The sequence below is a fragment of the Callorhinus ursinus genome, unplaced genomic scaffold, assembly GCF_003265705.2.
Source record: "Callorhinus ursinus isolate GAN/ISIS: 27379988/994484 unplaced genomic scaffold, GSC_fseal_2.0 scaffold43, whole genome shotgun sequence".
Lineage (NCBI taxonomy): Eukaryota > Metazoa > Chordata > Mammalia > Carnivora > Otariidae > Callorhinus > Callorhinus ursinus.
In genome coordinates this window covers 2,695,452-2,722,939 of record NW_027397105.1, presented here as the reverse complement: position 1 = coordinate 2,722,939, position 27,488 = coordinate 2,695,452, and the positions used below count along the sequence as shown (strand labels likewise).

The 27,488-nt window shown below is 62.9% G+C and overlaps 2 protein-coding genes across 16 annotated transcripts in view; both read right to left on the bottom strand.

Moving 5' to 3' along the window:
* On the bottom strand, positions 1–21,728 carry KDM6B (lysine demethylase 6B). 12 transcript variants are annotated; one of them, XM_025863952.2, is made up of 24 exons: positions 21,598–21,728; positions 14,855–14,971; positions 9,829–9,948; positions 9,465–9,607; positions 9,230–9,371; positions 8,918–9,016; positions 8,593–8,812; positions 8,419–8,511; positions 8,163–8,324; positions 7,877–8,080; positions 7,316–7,657; positions 5,051–7,218; positions 4,817–4,943; positions 4,603–4,708; positions 3,618–3,823; positions 3,420–3,484; positions 3,266–3,337; positions 3,020–3,168; positions 2,757–2,871; positions 2,471–2,658; positions 2,167–2,308; positions 1,707–1,833; positions 1,450–1,620; positions 1–1,350 (listed from the first exon to the last, which is right to left on the bottom strand). In XM_025863952.2, the coding sequence occupies exons 5-24, from the start codon at positions 9,364–9,366 to the stop codon at positions 1,327–1,329; spliced, it is 4,917 nt and encodes a 1,638-aa protein (XP_025719737.1). In that variant the 5' UTR covers positions 9,367–9,371; positions 9,465–9,607; positions 9,829–9,948; positions 14,855–14,971; positions 21,598–21,728; the 3' UTR covers positions 1–1,326. The 12 variants fall into 12 exon arrangements, with proteins under 12 accessions (XP_025719737.1, XP_025719746.1, XP_025719739.1 ...); XM_025863961.2 differs by having other exon boundaries at positions 3,266–3,334; XM_025863954.2 differs by lacking the exon at positions 21,598–21,728 and adding an exon at positions 17,479–17,532.
* A 394-nt stretch (positions 21,729–22,122) lies between these two features.
* Positions 22,123–27,488, bottom strand: part of DNAH2 (dynein axonemal heavy chain 2) — an 80,839-nt gene continuing 75,473 nt past the window's right edge. For all 4 annotated transcript variants that reach the window (XM_073881652.1, XM_073881653.1, XM_073881650.1 and 1 more), the window contains 9 exons: positions 24,905–25,096; positions 24,562–24,746; positions 24,088–24,316; positions 23,859–24,010; positions 23,611–23,725; positions 22,971–23,147; positions 22,825–22,899; positions 22,573–22,723; positions 22,123–22,431 (listed from right to left, as the gene is read on the bottom strand). In XM_073881652.1, the coding sequence (XP_073737753.1) occupies positions 22,277–22,431; positions 22,573–22,723; positions 22,825–22,899; positions 22,971–23,147; positions 23,611–23,725; positions 23,859–24,010; positions 24,088–24,316; positions 24,562–24,746; positions 24,905–25,096 (1,431 nt within the window). In that variant the 3' untranslated portion in view covers positions 22,123–22,276. The remainder of the gene's footprint in view (positions 22,432–22,572; positions 22,724–22,824; positions 22,900–22,970; positions 23,148–23,610; positions 23,726–23,858; positions 24,011–24,087; positions 24,317–24,561; positions 24,747–24,904; positions 25,097–27,488) is intronic.

Genomic DNA, 27,488 nt, shown 5'->3' with positions numbered 1-27,488 from the left:
TGTTTTTCTCTGATTTTATTTTTCATATTAATATTCTCACACAAAAATCACCGAAAATAGGGGTAGGGTTGGGAAGACCCCTCTGCCCCTGGGGCAGAGAGACAGTGCAGTGCGAGGGGGCGGGGCTGTAAACCCCCCAGCCCTCCGCAGCCCCAGCGTGGGAGAGAAAATCCACCGACGAAACAAAAATAAAGCCCCAGAGAAACTCATCCCGGGGTGTCCCTGCCCCAGTGAGGCCCTGGCCCTGGGCTGGTTCACGCTTAAAAAGAAAAGGGGAGGCGGTGGGGGGGGCGGGGTGTGAGGGGAAGGTCCGTGTTTTTAAAATTGGCCGGGGCTGGGAAGGACGGGGTTCCTTTTCCTCATAGTTCTTTCTTTAAAACTTTAAATTTTTTTTATTTATTATTATTATTATTTTATTTTTTTACAAAATACCATTTCAGTTCCCACTTCTTCCCCTACAGTACAGGAGTCGCTCACCCTCAGGCGGGGTCGGGGTCGGGTCGGGAGTGGGGGCCTGGTCCGAGAAAGTGCAGGACGTCGGGGAGGGGAGCGGGTTTGAGCACCATGAGAACCCGGCTGGAGCCGCGGGCGGACGGGCGGAGACGGACGGGGCCGGCCCCGGACACACACTGGGGCGCAGGGAGAGCCCGGCGGCGGGGCGGTCCCCGGAGGGGCGGGCGGGATGGCTTGGGGGAGGGGGGTGCGGGAGGTCGGGTTTTCCCAAAAATGAATAAATAGAGGTGAGTGGGACTGTTATAAATTAAAAACCAAAAAACAAAAACAAAACAAAACAAAAAAAAACCCCAGAAAATACAAATCATAACCAAGTGAAGAAACAGAGACATGTACAGGGGTCACAGCTAGCGCTGGAAGTAAAAAAGGAGGTTCTGGGGGAGGGGTAAAGCCCATAGAAGAATCTCATGAAAACCTCGGCTGCCGTAACGTCTATGTACATACACGAGCCGCGTGCATCTGCGCCGGGCGGGCGGGCGGCTGGCAGGCGTGAGGGAACCCGTATGTGACCCCCGCCGCCGCCGGAGCCTGGTCCTTGTGTCTGTTGCTAGAAGGCCAAAGTCGGTGAGGGGAGGCGCTGGTGGGCGAGGGGCTGCCAGCCCCCTCCCCCGTCTCCCATTTTTTTTCCTTTTTTCCTCTTATTTGTTAAAAAAAAAAATTTTTTTTTAATAAATTAAGTGAAGGGGAGCTGCCAATGGGGTGGAAGGGCTGGGCCCGACCCCCTTCCCGGCCAGAGGCGGGACCTAGGTCCAGCCCAGGCGTGTGCTGGTGGCCCCGCGGCGCCCTGCGGGCGGGCGGGCGGGGCGTCCGGCCTCATCGCGACGTGCTGGCGGGGGCCTGCGGGGAGAAAGCGGGCGCCGGGGCTCAGCGGCGGGAGCGCCCCGGGGGGGGCCCCGCCCCCACCCCCCCCACCGCCCCCGCCCGCCCGGGCCTCACCAGCGTGAAGGCGTCGTAGGCCTGCGCCAGCTCCTCCGTGCGGTACTGCTCCAGCACCACCACGCCCTGCAGGCCGGCGCTGCGCCGCCGCGCGCACGCCTCGCAGTGCACCAGGTACGTGTTGCGGCTGCCGTTCTCGCTCGTCACGAACAGGATGTTGAACACCTCCACCTGGGGCCCAGAGCAGGGGGCCGTCAGCGGGAGGGCAGTCCCGGGGACGGAGGGGGGGGAGGCAGGCGGGAGGCGGGCCCACTCACGTCGCACTCGTTGCAGTAGTAGGCGGGCTCGTCCTTGACCCGGCCCTGGTAGGCGATCTTCTTGCCGGCGCGCACTAGGCTCTCGCGTTGCACCTGGCAGTGCTTCATGGACTGCAGGAGGCAGAACCTGCGCGCGGTGGGGCGAGGGGCCGGTGAGACCGGGCGGGGGGAGGGCCCATCCCCGCTCCAGGCCGGGTCACAGTCCCTGACCTGGGCATGTCACAGTTGACATTTCATGTGGCTTTTGTCCACTTGGACCAGAGAAAAAGAAAGCGCCTGGGAGCGGAACCCCTATCGGCCGCCCCAGCGCACCAACAGCGCGGGGCCCCGGCGGGGGAGGGGGGGGCGGGGGCCCGCAAGCGGGGAGAAGCAGGTGGAAAACCGGGTGGAATCAAACAGGAAGCCCAAGAGCGGGGCCAGGTCGGGTGGAGATGGGCTGCTTCCCAAATGGGGCCCTCACTTGATCATCTTGAACAAGTCCGGGTCGCTGATTTTGACCGTGCGAGCCACGTTCCAGGACACGTGAATCATGGGCACAATGGATTTGACGTTCTTCACCTCGTTCCACTCGTATCGTTCCAGGGCCAGCTGGTACTGATAGGCTGCGGGCCAGAGGGGGGCACTGAGGATGCCCGGCCATCCCGGACCACGGCGGCGGGGAGGGGGGGGAGATGGGGGCTGGCCCGTCCCTCATAGCGGGCTGCGCTCCCGCCCGGCGCCCCCCTCCCCGCTGGGCTCACTCGCCGCGGGCCCCACCCTCTCACCGGTGAGGGGCCCCACGTTCCAGGCGATGTTGTTGCACCAGCCGGTGGCCTGCACCCAGTGCACGGTGCCCGCGTTAATCCACACGAGGTCTCCGGGACGCTGCACGAAGCGGTACACAGGGATATTGGAAGCATAGAGGTCGTCCAGGATTGGCCACCAGGAACCAGTCAGGTAGTCCACGCCGTGCCTGCGGGGTGGCCACAGGGTCAGAGGGAAGTCTGAGGACCCGGGGCCGGGCCGGGCCTGCGGGGGAGGGGCATGGGGGGGCGCCAGGGCGGCGCGCACCGGTCGCAGAAGGCGCTGATGGTCTCCCAGTAGTGCTCGTGCACCGCGAACCACTCGCAGTCGCCAGGGCCAATGTTGATGTTGACGGAGCAGAAGTTGTTGTTCTCCTGATGGCCTGCAGGGGGAGACAGAGAACGGCGTGTCTGGCCGGAGCCGAGCCGCGCTCCGCGCCCGGCCCGCCCTCGCGCCTTCATTGGCTGGCGGAGGAGCGCCGGCGGCAGCCCCGCCCCCCCCGCCCGCGCGCGCCCCGTCCAGGAGCGCACCTGGCGTTCGGCTGCCGGGGACCTTCATGTACAGCTGCACCGTGTTCATGCCCAGGATGGTGTGGCCCACGTGGCTCAGCATGTTGCCCGTGGATGTGACCCGCATGAAGGCGGGCAGCTTCAGCAGCTCCTGCAGCTGGGGCTTCCACCTGCGGCGGCGAGGGTGCAACAGAAGTGAGAGGCTACCCACCCCCCAACTCTGCCCGCCCGGCGGCGCTCCGGCCCCGTCCCGCCGGTCCCGCTGACCTCTTGGCGTCAGACAGGTCGATGTTGGTGCCAAACTTGATGATGTGATGGTTCTTCGGGTCCGGCGCGCTGCTGCCGAGGCAAAGAGCGCGGGTTGGTGGAGAGGCACCAAGAAAGGAAGGAGTCAGGAAGGGGAGGGCCAAACAAGACGTACGTGGGAGGGGTTCCTGTGGTGCTGTCGGGCTCCTCGGACTCCTCGTCTTCGCTCTCCTTCTCCTCCTGCTTGGCCAGGGGGGGGGGGGGGGGGGGGGCAAGCCTGGGTCAGCGCCCGCCGTGGAGCGCGCCTCTCCCCGCCCCCCGGACACACAGCGGATCCCGAGCCCCTGCGCCTGCCCAGGGGCGCGCCTCTCACCTGGAGGGACTCCTGGAAGGACGAAGCCTGGTACTGCGCATACTTGGCAATGGTGGTGTGGGAACGGGAGCTCTCGCAGGGCCAGATCTGCCGCGTGCCCGTCAGATCCCAGTTCTCGTCCGACGGCTGCTGCACCTGCGTGCGCACCTCCACCGCGTGCTCGCCGCTCGCCTCCACCAGCGTCTTGGTGGAGAAGAGGCCCAAGTCTGCAAGGGAGGACCGAGCAGGGCGTCGGGGCAGGGGCAGAGGGCAGGGAGTGAGGGCCTTGTGACTCCCTCATCCTCTGGCGCAGGGGCGGCGGGGGGGGGGGGGGGAGGTGACAAGCCCGGCCCCACCGGCAGCTGGCAAGGTCCCAGGGCCTGGCCGTCAAGCAGGGTCGCCCCCAACCCCGTCTCCCACTGCTGCTCTGAGCCGGGGCCCCTCCATCAACGTCCTCGCGTGCGCATGGGGCCACAGGTGCACAGCACGAATGGAAGTTTCCACAAGCGTTCATCGGATCCAAGGAGATTTAGTGATGTGAAAGCCTAGAATGTGCTTCAAAGAACTCAGTGGCGAGAAGGGAGGCTATGTGGGGACAGAGGATGCTTGGGTATAGAGGAAACATGGTTGAGTTTTATGTTTCTAAGTGGTTTCCCTTCCTACGTACGTCCCCTTGTCTGAAATTCTGCACGATAAAGAGCTGGAAAAGGGAAAACCCCAGACCATGGGCTGGCTGAGGCTGTGTGTAATCTGTACCCTCATCCTAATCAACCAAAAAAAGCCAAAGTGATTCTAACCAGGTCCTGAGATACTTCCCCTTTGCCCACTACCGGAGACACACAGATGGGAGAAAAGCCCGAGACCGGTGGACCCATCACTCAAGAGCCCTCCTCAGAGACGGCCCACATATGACTGAGGAGAGCTCGTGAGAGCCACTGCCCGGGGTCTCCAAGTACGCGGGCCCTCAGAGGCCTCCTCCCCACACGCCCCTGCTCTCCACACTCACTGAGTCGCAGGGAGCCCGCCAGGCCCCGGATCACGGTGATGGGATTTCGAGGGTCCGTACAGAACTGCAGCAGCACTGGCGAGAAGGCATCCCGTTTGCTCTCCAGCTGCGGGAGGAGCAGGAGAGAGGGGTGAAAGCCCCGTCGCGGGCTCAGAGCAACGCCGCCAGCCCTCAGGCGGGTCTGAGAAGCCGATGGTAGGGGTGGCACACATACATAGATGCTGGGGGTGGGCGGGTTGAGTTTTTCCCGGGGCAGCTTCTCCTCAGTGTTGATCTTCGGTTTCACAGACTGGGCTGGGGAAAGGTAGGACTCTCGAAACTTCCCTTTCACCTTGGCATTCCTGTGGGGAGGGCAGAGAGGCAAGGGCAGGAGTATCAGGGTGACAGGGCGGGGGGTTGGGAGGGGTGGGAAGGGTGGAGGCCTCCGGGGTGCCTGCCCCCGACTTACTTGCTGGCACGCACGACGTCAGCAGCGCAGTGGCTGATGGTGAGGTCTGCCATGCGCAGCCTCCGCTCTTCCACCTCAGAGGCAATAAAGGTCTCCTTGTCACCACTCTCTACCTTGATAAGACGGATCTTCAGCTCCTTGGGGGGCCCTTCACTAAGTGAGCGCAGCTTCAACATGTCAGCCCGGCTGACACCTGGCGGCCCTGGCGCTTCCTCCCGGACCTTCTTCCCAGGCCCGGTAGCTGAGGGGGGCGTGGGCTGGGCAGAGGGCGCAGGAGCTGGTGGGGGGGCCGGAGCGGTGGGTGGCTTGGCCTTGGAGGCCCCGCCAAGATCGGGCCGGGCCTTCTCGCGCCCCTGGATCTCCTCGCTCTGCAGGTCCAGGTTGCCCAGCACCCGACGGCTCTTTTCTTTGGGGGCCTTGGCCTTGGTCTTTGCCCTGCCCTCTCGGGGCCGCCGACCCACGCTGTCCTTACAGGCTCGCCTGTGCCGCCGGTGCTCCTTCTGGTGCTCCTTCTGCCGCCGCTTGCCGCTGCCTGGTCCTGCTGCTGCCCCCACCCCGCCACTCTCCTCCCGGGCCTGGGCCGGAGGCAGCAGTCGCTCGGTCCCACTGTCCACCAGGCCTGCCGTGTCCGCCGGGCCTGCCGTGTCCACCGGGCCCGCCGGGTCTGTGGCGCTCCGGCCCACCCGCTCCACGAGGGTCTCACAAGCCCGACTGATCTCTTCTAGCACCTCAGACTCAGACCGAGCAGGGGGCAGAGGCAGGGGTGGGGGCGGCGGGGCGGGGGTCATGGGGCCCGGGGCTGGCTCTTCGCCCGCCCTGCGCTCCCGGGCCCAGGGCCCGCCTGAGGTAGAGAACTGAGATGACGAGGAAGCGGAGGGCTGCGGGGAGCCCTGGGCGCTGGGGGCCGCTGAGGGGGGCGGCGGGGCGGTAGCACCTGACGGGGGACCGGGGGAATACTGAGTGGCGGCCAAGGGCCCGGGCCGGGTGGCAACAGCCGCTCCAGTGCCCCGGTAACAGTACTTCTGTCCCTCCAGCACGGAGGCCAAGGATTTGAGCAGGCTGGCCGGACTGGCTGCTGGGGGGAGCGGCGGTGGGGGCGGCGGGGGCGGCGGCGGGAACTTTGCTAGAGGCGGCGGGGGCGGCAGGGCTGGTGGTGGCTTCTTCTCCTCTCCCTGGGCGGCGGTGGCAGCCGTGGCCGTGGCGGCGGCCGGGGCTGTGTCACTGGGGAACGGAGGCTGCAGAGATGGGAAGGGCTCCTTCAGGGGGGGCGGGGGGCCCACGCCTGCCCCCTGTTGTTGCTGCTCCTCCTCCTTGCGAATGGATTCGTCCAGCATCTTCATGATGTTGGCCAGCCCGTCAGGGAGGATCTTGAATTCAGCTGGCTCCTCAAACTGGTCCTCCAGCGGGGTAGGGGGAAAATCGAAGAGCCGCGGGCCTCGGGCAGGCAGCTCCCCAGCCCTGGGCGGCGCAGGCTGGGGGGCTTTATTCAGGGGGCCTGGGGTCGGCCCCGGCCCCACCTCGGGGGTCTTTGGGAAGGAGACCCTGGGCCGAGGGCTCTCCGGGCGCCTGAAGCTTCCTGAGGTATTTTGGTGGCAGGAGGAGGGAGGAGCTGGAGGCAGGGCAAGAGCCAAGGAGGCAAGAGGTGGGTCCTGGGGGCTCAGAGTGGGGCTGGGGGGCCGGGGAAGGGGGTCCAAACTTCTGGCCAGATAGGGAGGCGGGGGGAAGGACACAGGCCCCGTGGGGCTGCTGCTGTGGCTGCCATGGTTGCTGCTGCTGGTGGCTGGGGGGGCGGGAGGGGTGTGCGAATCCTGAGTGCCCACAGAAAAGCGGGGAGCCGGAGGCCCCAAGAAGCCCTCGCGGTGGGGGAGGGGTGGTGGGGGAGGGCGGGGGCGTCCCTCAGCCCCCAAGAAGAGCTCCTCTAAGATCTCCCCGTCCTCGCGGGCTGCCCGGCACGCCGGGCCCTTCAGCCAGGCAGGGGGCGGTGGGGGGCGCAGGAGGCGGGGACAGGGCGGTGGAGGAGGTGAGGGCGGGCCGGGCGGCAGGGACAGGTGAGGAGTGGCAGCGGGAGCCGCCAGGAACGGTTTCCGACTGCTGTGCGCCGAGGGCCCCAGGCGGCCTTGGTGAGAGGAGACGTCCAGCGCGGGAGTTTGGTAATGGTCAGCGCCGGGCTGCAGGCGGAGGATGGGGGGCAGGCCGGTGAGAGGACGGCTGCGCCCCCCCCTCCCCCGCCCAGCCCACCCCCCTCCGCCCACCACCGGCACGCACGATGCCTGGGCTCGGCTCCGCGCCCCGGAGACCGGTGTTGCTGCTGCTACTGCTGCTGGTGGTGGTGCCGGGGAGGCCGGGGGGCCGGGAAGGGGCGTAAGGCACGCAGGCGGTGGTTGCTGCTGGTGAAACGCTGGAGTCCATCCGCGACCTCTGAACTCTGCTCTCTCTAAGGTCACTTCCGGGGGGACGGGTGGCAGGCGGGCAGCCATGGCTCTCTGCTCCTGGAGGGCGGGGGCCGGGGCCTGGGGGTGCGGCCGGGACCAGCCGGTGGCCAGGGGGGTGCGCGGTGTAGGCCGGAGCTGGGTGCGGATACGGGTGGGGCAGCGGGTGCCGCTGCTCCTGTGCAGAGGAGGCCGCAAGTCAGGGACCTGAGAGGCCCGGGAGTCGGGGACACGGGAAGGCCGCAGGGACATGGGAGGGGGCCGCGAGTCGGGGACGGGGGAAGGCCACAGGGACATGGGAGGGCCACAAGTCGGGGACACAGGAGGGCCGCGAGTCGGGGACGCGGGAGGCCGCGGCCTCGCACCCAGACGGCAGGGGCAACGGACAGGAGCTCACCTGGCGCTCCGGGGGTGCCGAACCCTTGCGCTCGGGGCCCCAGACATCTCCATGCAGGGTACTCCACAGCCCTGGCTTGCTCAGCTGAAATGGAGGGCTGGTGGCTAGGCCGGGCAGGGGTGGGGGGGGCGGCGGGGGCGGCGGCGGGGGCGGCGGCGGCGGCAGTGGGGGTGGAGGCAGCGGCAGCCCTGGAGGAAGGCCGGTCTAGAAGGAAAGACAGTGTGAGACCCGACTCTGTGCCCCAGTCCTGCCCTCGGGCTGCGTGCCTGCCCACAAGCAACCATACCTGCTCAGAGCTGCACCCTCTCCTGCGCTTGCCTCCAGGGCTCATGCCCTCATCCCCCGAGGGGCCCGACAGCGCGGCCGGAGGCACAGGCTGGACCACTGGGGGTTCAGCAGCTCGCTTCACTGGGGGACCTCCCCGCTTGGCCCCGTAGTTCCGCTTGTGCTGAAGACAAAAAGGGGAGAGGGAATGACACAGCTGCGGAGCTGCCCTGGGCTAGCCTCCCCAGCCCAGCCGGCCCCGGTCTCCCCGGTCTCACCTCGAGGTGCAGCAAGTTCCACACTTGCTCCAGGGGGGGCAGGACCTTGGCTCGGTGCTGGCAGGAGCCGGCATGAAAGTTCCAGAACTGGGCCTGGGGGCAGAAGCAGACATTAAGATGAGAGTACTGAGCCAGGAGGCACAATCCTGGCCCCCAGGGCCTGGTTCATCCCACCTGCTGTAGTCGCCCGATGCGGGGTCCCAACTCAGCCAAGCTTCCTCCGTATCGAAGGGCGCTGTGGTAGCAGCGAATGGCCTCCTCACTGTCATGCTCCGACTCATACAGCTGCCCAAGCTGCTCCCACAGCCCTGGCTGGGCCGGCTCTCGGAGCAATGCCTGCACACAGCCATGCAGGGATTCCAGCTTCCCATGGAGGGGTCTCGGGGTGGGGGTCCTACAGAGCAGAAGGGGTTGCGGGGGTCGAGGGTCAGGCTTGGGGGAACTCTTCCCAGGCCCGCGACTTACCTCCCACCCTCAGCACCTTTGAATCCTTACTCACCCTGGAGCATAATACGGTTTGTTAGGGTGCCCAGAGCTACTGCCATGTGAAGGGGGCAGGGGAGCAGAGAGTGGGGGCTGCCCGATGCTGGCAGAGCACCTAGAGAGAGAAGAGGTCTGTTAACATAGAGCCATTTAAGCAGTCCTATCCCTACCTAGGAAGGAGGGGACTGAGAGGCTGAGAAAGAGCAGCCAAGGACTGCGCTGAGGTCCACAGAATGGCAGAAACCCCGAAAGTGACACAGAGATTGAGGAGTCGAAGGAATGGGAAGAGGGTTGCCTGGAGACAGAGAGAGAGGCCCCAAGTTCTCACCTGCCTCCAGGCAGCCATGCGCTACGAGGAGGGGGATGGGGCGGGCAGGAGCTCCAGGCCCCAGCACAGCTCAAGCCCCCAAGGGCAAAGGCTTCCCGTGCAGCGCGGGCCCCTGGAGGGTCCACTGCCCGATGCATCCAGCCTGAGCCAGGGAGAAGAGATTATGGTCTCAGTGGGGGCGCAGCCGGAGCCAGCAGTGTGCACACCGCCAACCCGGCCCCGGTCTTTCCCTTACCAGGTCAGCAGTGGCCCCAGGAGCCCTGGAGATCGGGCACGGCCCCCTGCCCCAGCTCTCTGGGGCGACGGTCCCGCTCCAGCCGCTCTGACAGGAGTGCCCACTGCCCCCAGATGGCCACCCAGGGCCCTTCACAGCCAACTCTACAGGCGGGAGGAGGAGGAGGAGTGAGGTGAGCTGGCCAGCACACAGCTGAGGCCCAGGGGCTGGGCCGGGCGGTCATCTGCACTGGGCGCCCAGCCCCGGCTTTCCCTGAGGGGAGGCCCAGGAGGGCGGCGAGGCGCCGGGACGCGCGGCAGGGAGCGGGCCGGCAGCTCGCGCTCGGGAGCCACTGGGGCGGACGCGCAGCGCGGCGGCGGCTTACCCGGCCTCCGTGGGAGCGTCCTCTCACTGCGTCGGCGAGCTCCTGAGATCTGGCCAATCACAGCACTTCCTCTCTCCCCAGAAAGCCAATCATCACCCGTGTCTCCGCCTCAGTAACAGCCTGGCCGGGACCAATGAGAGCGAGGTGAGCCCGGCCGGCAGCGGCCGGGGGAGGAGGGGCGGCGGAGCCGGTCAGACGGGCTCGGCCTGGGGTGACCCCGGTGTGACCCCGTGGCTCCCACCGAGGGTCTCCATCTCGGAGCCGGCGCTCGGGCCGGCGGCGCGGGCGGGGCCCGGGACCCTGGCGGGTGAAGGCGGCGAGTCGCACGCTCGGGCCGGCCTGGGGGATGGCGCTACCCTCAAGTCCCACGCACCCACAGAGCCACCGGTAGTCCCGGCAGGACCGCCCGAGGCGCCCCCCCGCCCCGCCGCCGTGAGACCGACTGACGGCAGCCGGACGCACCCCGCAGACAAAGGCGTCGCTCCCCTTCCTCACTTCACCTCCCACCCCGAGTGCCCCCTGGAACTGCTGGGGGCCGGCGGGTCACGGCGACTTCTCCGGTACCCAGACCCGCCCGCGCCGCCGGACCGCATCCCAAAGCACGGTCAAGCCCCCAGACTCATACCTAGTTCCTTGAGCTCCTCCACTTCCTCCGCCTCTCTCTAGATCTTCAATACCAACCGGCCCCCCAAACCAAAATCTCCCTTCAATCCCCCCAACTTCTGAGAAGTCGCGCACCGCAGTCCCGAGTGGCCCCTCTCGCGTGGCTCCCGTATCCTCTATGTCCTTCCCCGTCGGGGCCACGCGGTTCCCCACGGCCCACGTGGCCCCCGCCCCCCAAGGGAGGGGGGATTTCGGGGGTTGCCCGTGACGTGGCTACTTGCGCAGCGGAAGCGGCGTGTGTAAGTGTAAGGGGGGGGGTCCTTCGGGAGGGAGGAGGGCGGGGCCCGACAGGCGGTGACATCACCCTTGTCCCACTCTCACCGCCCACTCCCTTAAAGAACCCAGAACCCGTTTCACTTCCTCCTTCAGCGCCCCCCCCCCCCCCGCCCCTTCCCGTCTGTGCTGCCTCGACCCACGACGGGCGCCGCGCTCCCTTTCTGGGCACCTTCCCTTTGGGCCCAGTTCTTCCCCCTCGCCTCTCTGAGCCCAGGATCCCCGTCCCCGCGCCTCTTCCTCGCCTACCCCACGTCCCCGCAGGTAGGGAGCCGGCTCCGCTCCCGGGATCGGTCCATTGAGAGTCTAGAGTACAAAGAGCTGCGAGAGGCGAGCGTAGAGTACAAAGCGGCGGGGGCGGGGCCAGCGCTCCAGCTGGAGCAAGCGCCGGGCAGGAAGCCGGGGGAGAGCGCGCGACGAGGGGCTGGGGGCGGCTGGAAAGTTCGCCTTCGCCGAGAGAAGTCTGCGCTATGGGGAAATTTCCACCCAGCCCGCAAGGGCAGGCGGGTTTCTGGTGAAAACAGTCCTCCCTCCGCAGGGCAAGGTCGTCTGTTTACATGCACGCGCTTGGACCCTACAGGTCCCGGCGCGCCACTCCCCGCCGAGCGCGGCTCACGCCTGGGCTCTGCGGACCCTCTCCGCGGTTCCGGCGGAGTTTCTAACCCGAACTCTCTCTTCTCACTACACAGACTTTCTCTCAGTTCCCAAGCCCTGGCAAGAGTAGAGCGTTTAACGGCGGCCCGGTGTAGCCCCGGCCAGATTCCCCCCACCCAAGTCCCGGACCACGCATGGGAAGACGGGGGGAACCGGGGGTCCGGGCATCAGAGGAACAGATCCCCGCTTGCGAAGGGGTGCCCAGGGCGCCGCCAGTTACCAGGAAATGCAGCTTCCCCTAGTGCGATGATGACACTTCCCCTCCACCACTTCCCCTTTCCCACGGGGAACTGACTCAGCTTTCCCTGAAGCACTGAGCCCCGTCGCTCCAGCCCCTTTCCACCTCTGTCCACAAACCCCCACACCGGCACTCAGAATACAGCAGCCCTCATTGGAGAACAAAAACTTCCTGTGAACTAAACACACACTCACTCTCGCCAACCACCTCGGATCCCTGTCCCCACCCGGGACCCAGGCGCCTGACTCCCCCCTACACACCATCCGCCTCCCGTACAAAGCCCTCCCTCGGGGTCTGATTCAGGCTCCGGGTGTGTGTGGGGGGGGAGCGTGAGTCACCCAGAAAACCTTACCCTATTCCCACTGACTCAGTCCCCGCCTCCCTGAACACACACAGACACACAGAAGCAGACACAACTCAGCCCACACACCGCTCACCACCGGTCCCGCGGAATTTCCCCTCTCGTCTTCCCCCACGACGGCCCCTCCCCGCGCCCGCCAGCCTCGACGCCCCGCTCACACCTGTTCCCCAGGCGCCGGCAGGCGGCTCGCGGTCCACTCTCACCTCCACTCTCGCTTTGGGGCAGGAATAGCCCTCCCCGACTCCCGGTGTCCGCACTAACCGAGGGGAGAGGACAACCACGGGCCGGCACAATGACAGACACCCGCACACTCCTCGAAGGCAGATGAGAGGAAGACGCACGCGGCCAGAGCCAGGCTGGGAGGGCAGTATACTTCTGGGGCAGATATTCCATCCCAGCCTCTCCCGCCCGCCCCACAGGCCTCTCCCGGGGGCCAGCCGCCCAGAAAGGGTTAATTCTCCTCCTGCCGAGGCCACGCCCCCTCCATCCGGGCACTCCCGGCTGAGCCCAGCTCCGCCCCTTCCATCCGGGCTCTGGACTCCGGGACTTTAACCGGACCCCCTCCCCCGGAGCCCCGAGAGAGACCCACTCCATCAATCACACCCACTTAACCCTCTCCCGGCTTGAGCCCGAGAAGCCTCTCCGCGCGCAGCGCTCGAGCCGCGCGGGACGCAGGGTAAGGGGCCAGCCGTGCGCACGCAGACTCACATGCCGGCCACAGACGAGACCCCGCAGATACGGTTTTTCCCAGCAGGCGGTCGGCAGACGCGCGCGACACGCGCGCCGAGGTGGGGCCGGTGCCGGAACCCCGCCGCATCCCGCCCCCCGCCAGGCCTCATTCTGCCCGCTGGAAGCGAGGGGTTACAGGCTCGCTTCTTACCTGGGGGAGGGGGGAGGCGGAGGGGAGGGCCGCCGGCTGGGGCGCCGCGGTGACTCAGCCACCCGGGCAGGCCGCCCGCTCGGGATTCCCTTCCCCAGCCTTCCCCCGCTGCTGGCCCCTCCCCGCCCCCCACCGAGGAGTGACAGTGCCGGCCCCGGCCCGCTATGTGTCACTGCGAGCCCTGTGTCTGCCTCGGACCGGACCGCTGTGTCCGCCAGTGTGTCTGACAAGGTCGGCTGTGTGTGGGTCCCGGTGTCTGTCTCTGTGTGCACCTGCATATCTGCTCATCTCGTCTCCTTCAGTGCCTGCGTCGGACGCGTTCCTGTCATTATGCCTGTCTACAGGACTCTGAGGGGCTGTCTCTGTCTGTGTGTCTGCCTGGCTCCTGTCTCGGTCTTTTGTCTGGGTCTGCCTCTGCATCACTTGCGTGATCACGTGTGTCTCTGCACATGCCCTTCTGTGTTTGCCTTCATGTTCCTGAACAGAGCCTGGGAAACACTGGAGCAGGCTGACCTGCTGACTCCTCGCCTCACTCCCCGGAATCCTGACGGCTTGCTGGATCAGTGATCCTTCTGTTTGAGTCAAATATTTGGGCGTCTGTCTGCCTTCAATCAAGTTCTGCCCAATTCCTCAAGGTCCTTGCTTATCCTCACAGCTCCCCGCGGCTCCCATTATGATGATAATTGCTAGCATTTAGTGAATACTTATTACATGCCTGGCACTGTGTTAAGCACTTCACATATATTTTTTTAAAACTCCCCCCACCACCACCACCCCAAACCTGAGGTAGGAGGTACTTTTTTTTTTTTTTTTACCCCATTTTACAGATGAGGGAATTGAGGCTCTGAGAGCTTAGGTAACTTGGTCAAGTCCACTCTGCAAGAGAGTGGAAGAGCTGGGCTTCTTCCCAGGGCCTCAATTATTTCCACTCTTCTAGAAGGCCTCTGTCCTATTCTCCCTCCCTTGGTTTTATCCTCACAGGCCATCTCCTGGGTCAGCCTGCCCCCAGGGTTGCACGCCAGGCATCTCTACCATCCCAAATGTCTCACGTCCTCTAGAGCAGGTGTGGGTAGGACACTGTGTAGCAGATCTCCAGAAGCCATTGCTTTCTTGGCAAGAAAGCTCATTCAGTTAACACATTCATTCAGCACAATTCCACTGAGGCACCCCAATGTGCAAACCATCTTGCCAAATAGAGACACAGAGACGAAAACAGTCCCACTCTAAAATTCAGTGAGTAGTGGAGAAGAGCGACACCCAGAGAACTCAAGGCCCTGGCTTAGGTAGCATCTTTTCTCCTAGAGAATGAGGGATGGAGACTCTGTCCTACAGAGCATCAGGCAGAGAACTGGCAGAAAAAGAGAGGCAAGGAGGAGAGGAGTAAGACTTAGGGTGTCGGGGGGGGCAGGCAAATGCTATATAGCGCAGTGGGAACAGAACGGAAAAGAAAGGGATCTGGAAGGGAAGGTGAGAAGCCACGGTTACCATGGCAACGGCAGGCCAGTTGTGGCACGGGCCTCCACTACCTCTCCGAATCAATTTCCAATCACCGTCCATAAACCAGGCTGTTCAACAACTCTTCTAGGGCACCCCACCCCAAGAAAAATCCCTCCAGGGTAGCTCACCTCTACCTTGCAGCTTGCAAACTCTAGCTCAAGTCAATTCAATAAGCAACTGAGTTGTAGCACTGGGGGGTGGGGGGAGAAGATTTTTTTGGTGGTAGTGGAGAGGCTGCTGAAGTACAGGGCCGAACCATTCATAGGCAACAGAGGGGAGCTCCATAAACTAGGAAGGCTGAACCACGCAAGCACCACATGGTGGGGGTATGGATGCTCAGAGTTGGACTGGACCATTCTGAGGAGTGGGCATGATCCAGATCGTACCACTCTTCAAGCATGTGGTGCAGAGTTGGACTGTCGCAGGTGGGGGGAGGTGTTGCTCAGGGGGCAGGACTTACCAGATGGAATCTGATGTGCCCTGTCTCATTGGAACCAGTGCCCCAGCGGTGGGGTGCAGCAGACCACAGTGGGTGGGGTGGGTGGTACTACGGGGCTGGCATGGTGCCTGGGGGAACCTAAAAGGAAAAAAAAAAAAAAAAACAGTTATGAGTGGGGTCTCCCAGGCTGAAGAAATTTTCCTGTGCTCCCTGTCTTCTTATTGAGGAGAAACCAGGCTCTGGTGGTCAGATGGGATGGGAGAACCTGTTTCCATGGCAACCGGAAAAAGCCATCCCCAAAGTGGTCCTCCCGCCTTTCCCTTTAGGAAGCAGCCCGGCGCAGAGGGTCAAAGAGGTGCACGTGATGGCACCTGTGTAGGTCCATGGTGGACACCCAATCCACGATCCCTCTTCTGACTGAACCCTCCTCTTGAGAGTCCCTGGTCCCAGAGTAGCCCCTATTGCCCCTGACCTCTGCACCCAAGTCCGCCTCAATCCTGGCCCCAGGCCTGTAGATCCTCTGCCTTCAGCTCAGCCTCCTCCCTAACCTTATCAAGACACCAGGCAACCCCACCCTCTGGACTCTGCCCCCTCCCCTTCCCCCAGGCGGGCGCAGGCAGGTCTTGGCGAGCAGCGCAGGTGGCCAGACTAGATGAACGGGCCCAGCAGGGAGGAGCCTCCCTCCTGAACAAGGACTGACTCTGGGCCTGGGTCTGGAAGTGGCCTCTGCTGCGAGCCTCCCTTCCATCCCACCCCTCAAGGCCATATCCTGTTTCTCCATCACCTCCTTCCTCTCTGTGGCCCAAGAAGGTGACAGAGGCCCACTCCCTCCCTCCTGTCACAGACAAAAAGCTAGGTCTTTTAACGGAAGTCCAGGGTCAAGAATCAGGTGTCCATCTAGGGTCAGACCTAACTCTTGCCCCCTCCTCAGACTCACTCCTCAGGGACCTGTGGTTTCTCTTCCTTAGTGACACTAGTCGGCCCTTACGGTCCTAGACACTTGGGCTCCCAGGCTAGTCTCTCCGTTCCCTGGCCTTCCCGCCCACATCCTTCCCCCCTGCCCCAGAGACTCAGGCCTCCAGCCCCCAGCCTCCATGATGCAATGTGCTGCAAGCCGCCTGGGCCACTGACGACACGGCCCCAAGGGAGGCGCTACTCCTGACCCAGGCAGGGCCCCTTGGTGCTCCAGGTAGTGGCCAGCAGCAGGCTGGGGAGGCCAGGCAGGCAAAGTTCTGCTGCTGCAGAAGGAACCTTCCAGGACAGGGCTGCGGAGAATGTGGGACGAGTGAGTGTGAGAGGGGTGTGTGTGTGTGTTTCTGGTTGTGTTGTGGAAGGTCTAGCCTAGAGAGAGGAGAGTGGCAGGCCTCAGGACACACCAAAGAAGGAGTGAGGGGCAGCCAAGGGGGTCACAGGGGTGTGTATGGGGTGTCTGGACACCAGAGTGGGGGAGGGGCCAACAGCCATTTAAAGGGCCAGCCCCAGAGCTTTAATCCCTCACCAGCCCTGGCCCCAAGCCGGAGGCTGTAATTCATCTGTCCAACAGCTGGGGTGGGTGTGTGTGTGTTGGGGGGGGGGGGGCATGTGGACGGGAAGGGGGAGCTGGGGGAGGGGCTGGGGCTTTCTTGTGCACAGAGCCAAACAACAAAAGGGGAAGCTGAAGGGCCAGCTCCAATGTGCCCAGGCCAGGCTGCTGACCTGCAGACCCACCGGCTGTCCCCACCTGATGGCCCACAGACTCCAGAGTTTGGACTCAAGGACTCTTGGCCAAGGAGACCAAGCACCCAAAGGTGGGGCCCAGGAGAAGGCCCAGGCTGAGTGCCTCCCTTCCCCCGCAAGCTGTCACCCCTCCTTGCAGGTCCCAGCCGCACCATCCTAGACCTGGCAGGCCTCAGACAGATGCAGCCTCAAATGCCCTGCTCACCAGCCAAGCCTCCCCAGACTCGGCCTGCCGGCTCCCCCTCCCGCCGGCCCGGGGTGGCAGCAGCAGCCACACCGAGGCTGTCCCTTTAAATCATTACCACCCCTGATTGTGTGGACAAACCAAGGGCCCTGCCCCCCAGGCAGGCGGCTTGCCACCTCCCCCCCAAGAGTCCCCAGAAATGTGAGGGCCATTTAAAGGGACAACAGAGAGGCAGCCGGGTCTCCAGCTGCCCCCACCCCCACCCCGCACACACAGCCCCTTTCCCCAGCGACATAGAGCCCCTTGCCCCTCCAGAGGGCCCCCCAAATTCCGGTTCTCTCCCCACCGGTAGAGACTGCTAGAAGGAGAAAGGGGGCCAGAGTTGGGGGGGCGGGGAACAGGGGGAGCGAGAAAAGGACAGGGACTGCCTCCTTACTCAGAGCCCCAGGGGACAGGTCGGAAGGAAAGCAAAGCCCAGAGAAGCAGCGAAGACAGAGCCCCGAAAGGTGCCGCCGGCAGACCTGGGGCGCAGAGGCTGTCGGGCGAGGGGAAGGGAGTCGGGCTGCACGAGACAGCGGCGCGGCCAGCAGGCGACAAGCCCAAGTGGGGGAGATGGAGCAAAGGAGGGCCAGGGAAAGGAGGCAAGGCCGGGGGGAAAACCGGGGAGACAGAATCGGGGAAAGGGGTCACCCGGGAGGGTGTGGAGGAAAATCCGAGAAGGGAGGGCGAGCCAGGCCGGGGTTACCTGCTGGGTGTCTGTCCCCCGGCGGTGCCCCCGGAGTCCGGGCAGGGAGGGGGGGAGCAGCGGGGGGGGGGGGGGGGGCTGGGGGGGGGGGGGGGGGCGGGCCCCCCCCCTGCCCCCCGGGCCCGCCCCGCCCCTGGCCCCCCCTCCCCCCCCCCCGCCCCCCCCCCCCCCCCCCCGGCCCCTTCCTTCCCCCCCCCCCCCCCCCCCCCCCAGCCCCCAGCACTAGTCTCTCTCCACCCACCCACCCAACCTTTTACACACCCCTCAGCCGAGCCTGGTCCCTGCAAAGAAAACTGTGGAGTCCCTTTGCTAAATTGAAAGGCTCCAGAGAACAACATGGGAAGGGACTGGGGTCTGGCTTAAAAATCAAGAACCACAATGCAATTATTTTATTTTCACGGCCAGAGGAATAATCTGAGCTATTTCTTCTCCAAGAGGGGGGAAAAATAATCCTAAAGAAAGCAATACAAATCTGACTGAAACCCTCATCAAATAAAGTGCACAGCTCAGTGGAAGCGAATCCCTAGCCCCCTCCCTCCCACCGGCCAAATTAACACCAACTCTCCACTCCTCCCTAACCAACTCCTGAGGTCCTGGCCAGGCTGAAGCCGGTAGAACAACTACCATCGTAAAATAAAATAACTATCACAATTTAACCAGAATGAGCATTTCATAACAAGCATTCATTCGTTCAGTATTTTACTCTGTGCCAGGCACTGTGCTAAGTGCTTTGCATAAGTTATCTCATGCCCCCCCCCAGCCTAGAAGGTATGTATTGATATTTAAATTTTCCAGATCAAGACTGAGGCTCTGGGAGGTGGTGACCTTTCCAAGTCCCTACAGCCACTAAGTGGCAGAGCTGGGAATGGAATCCAGGTCCGATCGGACAGCCCGAGCTCTAAAGTGCATTACAAGAAAAACGAATTTCTTCCACTATCATAAGCAAACCCCAGGACTTGACTCAATAGGGAAAGGCACTCACAGGTATCAACGGAGCCCTCCTCCCTCAGGAAAGTGGTCCACCCACCCACACAGAATAAAGACCCTGACTTTGCAGTCTAATACTGTTTCCTGACCCTTTCCTCCCTGTTGGGGCGTCACTGATTACGATCAGAGGTGAGCTGCTGTCCAGCGACCCCTCCCACACCACACACACCTCTCCTAAGAGTAGCTCTCTTGCAACCACTCCCACTTCAACTCAAAATGGGGAGAGGGGCAATAGGACACTTGGCGATGCAGCAGGTGGGAAAGTAGAAAGACGGCTGGGAGGCTCTTTCAAGGGGAGGAGGGGGCTGGGAAGGAAAGCTCTCCCGTACCAATCTGGGGCAAAGAGCCCCAGGGTTCCCGTAGCCCAGAAAAGGGGCAAAGTCTTTGGGCCACACCACACCCGGGCCCCTCCCCCTCACAAAACTCCAGGCCAGGGTTTCCCACCTGCAGGCTGCTAAGGCCAAGGGAAGTGAGAGGGGGAAAAGATGGCACGGGGTTGGAACTGGACTCGGGCAGAGGTTGGTGGGGGGCGGGGGGGGGCCGGGATGGAAAGGGGAGGAGGCCTCCGGCCTGGCAACCGTCCCAGGGCACGTGCACTGGTGACATCATCCCAGGCCACCTCTAACACAGACCTTTGACCCCTAGGGGCGGAAAGGGGCCTTTGGCTAAGCTTCCTGGGAAATAGCCTTAGGAATTCTGGGAACCCAAAAAGGAGGAGAGGGAAGGAACCCGGGCGGCTTGCCTTTATCTCTTCTACCCCCCAGTGCGACTCCAGTCCCCGGGGCTCGGGCTTCCTAAGGCTCCTCCTCCCCGCCTCCAGCCCTGACCTCCCAACCCACATTTCTGACGGAGTCCCGACACGCCTCTCGCAGATACTGTGCCTTCGCTCTCCCGGGAGAGATCTCGGGTGGGGGGCGGAGGGTGGGGGACGGGGGCACCGGGTCCCGCGGGGCTCCGTCTCCCATCCGCGGGATCCCCCCGTGGCCCGGCCGGCCGCCAGCCGGAACCTGTCTGGGTCCCCAACTCTCCTGCCCCTCCCCGCGCTGCTCCAGGGCGGAGTCTGTGGAGTTGAAACCAGGACACGGCGAGAGGAAGAGTTATATAACCGGGAGAAGCCGAGAAGGACGAGTGGAGACCGGGACAGACGGCCCGAAGGGAGCCCAGAGACGTGCAGAGAGCACGAGGGCGAGTGGGGAAGACACGTTAGGGATGGGAAGGATTTGGGTGTGCCATCAAAGAGGAGGAATTCACGCGAAGAAGGGGCGTCAGGGCCCGGCAAGAGTCACCTGGGCCGTCCGGGGCTTCCCCGCAGCGCCCTCCCCCGCCACCCACAGCAGCCGAGCCCGAGCGACTGAGGCCTCGGGAAGGGGCGCTGACACCCGTTCCGTTCCCCTTGGGGAGGCAACCTAAGCCGGGAAGGCGGCGGCGGAGCATAAGGGGCCGGAAACCACAGCTCCGCCCAGCCCACCTGGGAGAGTGGAGCGGCAGCTGGGGGGTCGGTGGGAAACAGGTAGCCGGCCCCTCCCACGCAAGGCTGGGCAGTATTGGTTCGAGACCCAGCGAAAGAGGACGGGCGCGTCCAGACGCCTGGGTCCCCAGGGGCTGAGGAGCGCAGCCCGGGACTAGTTTGCAAACACAGACTCAAACGGGGCGGGGGGGGACCGTGTGCGGCGAGCGCCGACTCGCCGCGCAGGCGCAGGGGGGCACCCGGGCGCGTGCGGAGGAGGGAGGAGGGTGGGCGCGAGCGTGTGGGAGTGCACGTGCGGGTCCCGAGCAGCTTCCCCCTCCCTTCCTCCCCTCTCCCCCTCCCGTCTCCCCCTTCCTGTCGCTCGGTGAAGCCTCCTCCACATTGGCTGCCAGGGCCCTGATGTCAGGGACGTCCGCCGGAGCGGATTGGCCGGACGCGAGAGTTCGGGAATCCGGCTCCCGAGTCTGGCTCTCCAGTTACTCCGGCAACGGGGCAAGCAACCCCCGGGTGGGCTCGCCCGGGTCCCGACGACCGCCGCGCCCTCCTCTGCGGCAGCGCCGCTCGCCGCCTCCCCTCCGTCTTTCCCGGGCTCTCCGGGTCCCGGGGAGCAAGGCGTCCTGCCCTCGACCTTCCCCGCGGTCGCCCCGCCCCCCACTCGCCACACCCCCTTCCCCCCCTCCAGCCCGTCCCCAGGTCACAGCCACCAGCCGCCGCAGACAGGAAGCGAATCTGCGTTGCTTAGTAACCAAGCCGCGTGCCCCCTCCCCACTATTTACCCCGGCGCGGGGAGGCGGAGCCTGAATCCCAGCCCCCTCCCCAGCCTCTGCCCTTCGCCCTCCCGCCCACAATTTCCTGTGAGGGGCCAAGATGACGGGAAGTCAAACGCGCACCTCGGCCCACCTTTCTCTCGGGCCGGGCCGGGCCGGGCCGGGCGGGGGGGGGGGGGCTTCGGCCGCCCTCCCGGCCACAGCGCCCACCCGGCTCCCGCGGCTCGGGCTGCGCGTCTCGCCCTCGCCATCTCGTGGCTGCGCTGGGAAGGTCCGCACGGAGCCGGGCCCCGGCCGGGCGAGGGCGACGAGCGGCCGAGTGGGGTCGGAGCAGGGACGGACGGGCTAGCGGGGTGCGGCGGAGTGGACGGGAGGAGAAGGCTGCCGCGGGGAGAGGCTGGCTGCCGGCGCTCCCGGCGTGAGGGGCCAGGCGGAGGCGACACACCTCACCGTGCGGACAACTGGAGGGACAGCCGAAGTGGCCCCCGGGCCCGGAGACCCTCGCCTGCCCGGCCAAGCCGACCTCAGGGGGCCGGCGCACTGGCCCAGCCGCGGACTCTGACCTTCAGTCCTGCCCTTCTGTCAGGGGCCGCCGCGCTCCGCCCCGCCCCCGGGTCGGGGAGGGGAATCCCAGCCCAAGGAGGACTGGGAGCCCTTTCAGGCCCCTCTTGACATCCGAACCCCCAAGCCTTCTGCCTCCCCGCCCTTCCCCCACCCCAGCCCGCCCCGCGCTCTTCCAGGGAGCCCTGGCGTCCTGCGCCCCAGTCTTCTTTCCAGGGCCTTTGCCGAGACCCAGACGTCCATCCCCAGGTCTACCGGTCCGGAGACTCCGGCGTCCCGCCCCCCTGCGCGGAGATGGCTTTCCCTCTTTCAGACGCCCTCGCAGCTCCCCGTTACCTGGTTCTGGGGTGTCCCAGGTGCTCAGGCTCCCAAGGTCTCCCAGGGGGTCGAGCGGGCCCCCCCTCTCCCAGGCCAGGGCCGGGGGGGCCGCTCCGCCCCGTGGCGCAGTTGGATTTTCCAACACAAACACCGCCCCCCCTGCGCCCCAGCCCCGCCCCCTTCCCCATGGTCCCGCCCCTCCTCGCGCCGAGAGTCCCTCTCTCGGGCCCCGCCCCGCCTTCTGCGGGTCCCACTCCTCAGCGCAGGTGCCGAGTTTAGGATGCCGGGTGCGGGGTGCCGGGTGCGGGGTACAACGTACCGGGTCCAGCCCGGATCCCTGCCTGACCAACCCTTATTCCATTCGGATCACGCGCCTTTCCAAAGTAAGCCCCGCCCCACCCGCTCAGGTCCAGCCCCGAAATTGAGCCTCTCCCGTTTTAGGTCCCACCCGCCCGGCCTCTCGTTCAAAGCCACGCCCCGTTCCTCTCCCCGCCTCCCACTTCCCCAGACCCCCAGCACCCGGTAGAGAGGCTCAGTCAGGGCTTACGGTTGAGGGTGTTTTATTGCTCGGAGCTCCAATACAATTCTTGCACCTTTATGGCTAGCACACCCAGCTGTCTCCAGGCCCCCGTCATGTGGCCCCAGTTAAGTCCAGCCTCGGTCCCTAGAGTGCCCGACCCTCCCTCAAGCGGCCTTCTCAGTTGTCCAGGCTCATGAGTAGAGCAGTGCCCCTCTTGATCCAGTGATCGGGCGTCATGGTCCCGGACCGGAGGTCGATGCTGATGACAAAGGAGGCTCGGTCTGCGCTGCCAGCGCGGTCGGGGTAGTAATAGCAGGGGCAGGAGTACATGCCTGGGGGAAGGAGAGGAGGAGTCAGGGCCGGGAGCCTCTGGGAGAGCAGCGCAGGAGCCGGTGTGGGGGACGCGTGGAGCCCGGCATGGGTGAGGATCCAAACTAAGGATGGGCACGGCAGGGCGGAGGGGGCCAGCCCACCCTTGGCGCTCTTCTTGCGACTTTCTGTAGGCCTGAAGTGGATCGTGGGCATGAGGCAGACAAGCTGCATGGGCTCTGCCTCCACCAGGCAGGAGTTCTTCCTGTCCCAGCCGGCGCCCTCCAGGTACAGGCCACGGACCCAGACGCCGTCCTGGGAAGACACAGGGGCAGGTGGGGGGGGGGACGTCGAGACCTGCCGCTGCCAGCACCCCTGACCTCCCCCTCCCCCACCAGACCCGCCTCTGCTCCCACCTTGGGTGGATACACTAGGTTGCTGTCGTCCACGGTGGAAACAATGAACTCCCAAGAGAGGTTGTCCACTGGAATCTGGGGGTTCAAGGGGAGTGTAAGGGAGGACCCCTAAAGAGGAGAGCACACCCATGCCCCCCAGCACTCACGTTGTTTTGGCGAGCGGAGGACTGCAGCACAGCAGTGAGGAAGCCGGTGGGAAATGTGAAGCCGGACAGCCAGAAGATCACAGGAGGCCGGGCACGGCTGGCCCACAGCTCAAACTGTTCCACGCGCATGGCCAAGTCCCGGGTCCACGAAGCCAGTGGCTTTTGTGAGGGATAAGCCTGGAGGAGGAGGAGGCGGGCTGTGTTTATGCCCTCACTGATTCACGCATTCAAATCTCAATTTTGAGCCCCCGGAGCAGACACGGGAAGAATCTCTGTGGTGTCGGCCCGTTCCCCAGCTGTAGTTGGGCCAAGCTCTCCGAAAGCCAGCTCCCAGGAAAGAAGCATGAAACGGCAACTATTTAACCACCAGAGCGACGGCAATATCAACCAGTTACCATTAATGAAGCACCCACTAAGAGTTGTGCACAGCACTGAGAATCCTTGAAACGTCCTTGGCGGCGGTCAGGAACTTGCCCTAAGTTCCTAGGTTAATAGGTGCAAAGCCAGTCTGTGAATAGCAGAGCCAGATCTCTGCCTGGAATCTATCTGGCTCCAAAGCCCAGGCTCACTGCATTTTGCCATATGCCTCCCAGAACCAGGAGATGGAGGGTGCAGGGGTTCAAGAGCGATGCAAGCTTGCCTTTCCCCAGAGTGGAGGGACGTGGGCATCGAAGATGCAATTGAAAATCTCTTCCAGGCTCGTAGACATGACGATGAGGCCCTGAATGCCTTTTTCGAGGTCTGTCAGTGAGGACCTGAGCAGGGTAAGGTGGGAGCGTAGAGATGGGAGGGGCCTGGCAGAGCCCTCCCTGGGGGGCAGGGGAGGTGGGGGGGGAGCCCTTTCCTCTTGCCCCTCCCCACGAGACACACAGCTCCTCTCCGTCTTACAGGATGGTCTCCATAAGCTTGTTGTATCTCTGGATCTCCTGCAGAAGGACCACGTTGAGGGGGGAGGGGTCCATGGCCAGCAGTTTTCGGGTCCCCTCATAGTCGATCATTTCAGGGATCTTCTGTTTCACGTCAGCGGCCAACTCGAGGACCTGGCGCGGCGGGAGCTCTGAGCGGCGGCCTCTCTGCCTCCTTGCGGGCCCTCCCCCCGCCGTCGGCCTGCTCTTACCTTCTCTTCCCGGCTCTGGCCTCCAGCCCTGGTGGGTGTAATCTGGGGTTGCAGGGAAAGCAGAGTCTCAAAGAGAGTTCGTGCCTCAGTGATCTGGGAGGCCACATCCGCATTGGGGTGCTGGCCAAAGGCCTCAGGGGGGTCCATGCTGGGCAACATGCTGATGTGCTCCTTGTAAGAGGCCAGGCTCCCATCTTTGGGGATGAAATAAGCCTCCAGTACCGACAACCTGGAGGCCCGCAGCGTGATTATCACCACGCTGCAGGCCTCCGGGGCCTCAGTGCCAGGCCGAGACCCCGGTCACTACGCGTGGCCCCTTCATCCCGCTCCCTGCTCCTCTCCCTTTCCCGATCCCACAGGCTCTGCCTCCTGCCAGTCTCCTCGCCTCTCCTCAAACACTCCCACTGCCCCCGGGCCTGCCGCCTGGTCTGCCGGTGTCCTCTGGCCCCGTGTTCAGTGCCCCCTCCCCCTCACCGGTAAAAGGGGGTCGACAGAGACTGGTCACAGAAATAGTCGTTGATGTAGGTGGTGAGCAGGCGCCGGTCCCAGTCGTCTGTGACGTGCCCACCGTAGTTGACGCCGGCAATGAGGTACTTGAGTGCATCCCACGGTGTCTCCTCGTACTCATCCAGATAGAGACTCAGCAAGTTCTCGGACACCTGTGCGCGGTCCCAGCCCAGCCCCCACACACAGTTAGGGCAGGAAGTCTTCCCACCGGGCTTCCTGTCAGCGGCTCTTCCCCCAGGGGAGCCTACGGGGGGGGGGCAGGCGGTGTAAGGAGAGAGGGCTGGGCTGACGGACCCCTGTTGGTACAAACCTCAAAGTCGGAGTCATTGAAGCCATAGATAATGTTCCAGCCAAGCTGCAGGAACTTTTTGCGTTCCAGCAACACAGAATGGAAGAAGCAGAGTGCAAACAGCAGCTTCTTATACTTGGCAGGTTTGGAGCAGCGGGAAAACTGTGCTTCCGTCATCAGCTGGTAAAGACGTGTCATGTTGGCCTTCAGGCCCTGGGGACAAGGCAGTACAGAGGTGGGCTGACATGCATCGTGCTAAGCCCTGCCCCTAGCACCACCACGTATGGTTGTGGAGGTTGCTCACTGCACAAGGGCCCTGGCTGAAGCGGGGAGTGAAGGCTGAAATCCAGCCCTTGGTCTGCATGCCAAGATGTGCACCGATTCACAGGACGGGGTGGGCGCCTCTCTTTAATTTGCACACAGGTGCTGTGTGGGTAACGGCAGCTCTACCTTCTTGTCCCCCACTTTCGATTCTCTCAGCCACGATGGTCTCAACGGCAGGTGGGCCAACTCAGTTTGGGAGTACCAGAAGATACGACCAAAGATGAAGACAAATACATGCAACTATTAGCGGACAAAAATGTACACACGACCATATGCAAAGGTCCGGGGTAGAGTAAGGGGCCACGGTATGTCATCGAGGAGGGACAGTCTATGCGATAGATTTTCCAGGCTTCGTGAACCCCCTTGTGGGTCAAGGTGGACAGAGTCTCACCAATGGGAAGGAGACAACTAGGCTGACAGGAGGGCGTTAGTTTCCTGGAGATGGAAAGAACGGAAGGGGTAGAGGCACAAAGGGGAGAATACGTGAAAAGATGAGTCTAAGGGCAAGGACTCAGGTGGGGTGAGAAGGGCCGTGAACAGGTGGAGCCATTTGGACTTGATTCACCAGGAGTCACAGGGCCACTTTCTGTCCTGAGTAGGACAACGATATGTTGAAACAGGGCTTTTAAGAAAACGCATCCACAGGGCGCCTGGGTGGCTCAGTTGGTTGAGCGACTGCCTTCGGCTCAGGTCACGATCCTGGAGTCCCGGGATCGAGTCCCGCATCGGGCTCCCTGCTCAGCGGGGAGTCTGCTTCTCCCTCTGACCCCCCCTCCTCTCATGTGCTCTCTCTCCCTCAAGTAAAAAAAAAAAAGACGCATCCACAATGGATAGGATGGAGTAGTGAAAAAATTGGAGTAAGAATATTGCCATTTACAACATCAAAATACGTAGGGTTTCTAGGAATACAAAAAAATGCACAAATCTTTATGAGAAAATGACAAAACTTGATTAAAATAAAGACTACAGGGCGCCTGGGTGGCTCAGTTGGTAAGCGTCTGCCTTCGGCTCAGGTCATGGTCCCGGGGTCCTGGGATGGAGCCCCGCATCGGCTCCCTGCTCCGCGGGAAGCCTGCTTCTCCCTCTCCCACTCCCCCTGTTGTGTTCCTGCTCTCGCTGTGTCTCTGTCAAATAAATAAATAAAATCTTTTAAAAAAAAAAGAAAAAATCTACATGGAGAGACATACTATAATCATGGATGGGGAGGCCCGATATTACTACAGATGTTGATTTCCTCCAAACTGATCAAGAGATTTTTTTTTTTTTTTTAGAACTTGACAAGCTAATTCCAGCATTTATGTTGGAGAATAAAAGGCTATGAGTAGCCTGAAGAAGAATACGGCAAAGAGACTTGTCTTACCAGCCATCAAGGATTATTACAGAGCTACAGGGTAAATGAGACAGTGTATATTGACCCCAATATTAACAACTTGACCAATGAACAGAACAAAGGGCCCAGAAACCTACACCTATATAAACATGACTGAAGGCTTCGAGGCGCTGCAGATCAGAAGGGTAATTGTGGACTATTCGATAATGATACTCGGAGAATTGGTTATCTATGTGGATAGGAAAAAAAAAATATTGGACCCCTACTCATTCCACACTTGCGAGAATCAACCTCAAGTGAGTAAAACACCAAAATGGGAAAGTCAGATTATAATGCTTCTGAAGACAAGCATTAAGAGAGTGCCTTTACCACCTCAGAGTAAGCAAAGATTTCTTGAACAACACCTAGGAGCACAAGCCATAAAGAAGAAAAGCTAAATTCCACCTCCTAAACATTAAGGACCTCTATTCACCGAAAAAAAATAAAAGGGAAAAGACAACCCATAAAACACAGAATTGACGGCGGATATTTGGATGTGGGATGCAACGAGGAACCATGAAACACGAACATGGATGAAGGTCAAGTAGGTAGCGCTGAATGGGAAAGGCGAGTTACAGATTACTGGGATTACTGGGTGCATGCAGCCAGATGCACCTTGAGAAGAGCAGCGTCTGCCCAGCGGGGAGGGAAGGTGACTGGGAAGGAGAGTCCTCGTTCTTCCACGGGAAGGTGGGCACACAGGTATGTATGGAATTGGGATCCTTTATGTCTTGCATACGTTTCATACTCTTTTGTGTCTGCATAATATTTAGTTAAAAGGAAAAGTCCAGAGAGCAGGCAGTGATCCAAGAATACACTCCAGAGCCATCCCCCGACTGGCAACTGGGGGCTGTGGTTCTGCAGAGGAATTTTATAAAGGACATGATTGGGTCATTGAAGAAAATTGAAAAT

Excerpts from the sequence above, each read along its gene's own strand:
- KDM6B (XM_025863952.2), bottom strand. The coding sequence starts at position 9,366 with ATGCATCGGGCAGTGGACCCTCCAGGGGCCCGCGCTGCACGGGAAGCC. Across the intron at positions 8,512-8,592 it reads GCATCGGGCGACTACAGCAG|GCCCAGTTCTGGAACTTTCA; the intron begins GTGGGATGAACC and ends TTCTGCCCCCAG. Across the intron at positions 3,824-4,602 it reads GGCGGGCTCCCTGCGACTCA|ACTTGGGCCTCTTCTCCACC; the intron begins GTGAGTGTGGAG and ends CCTCCCTTGCAG.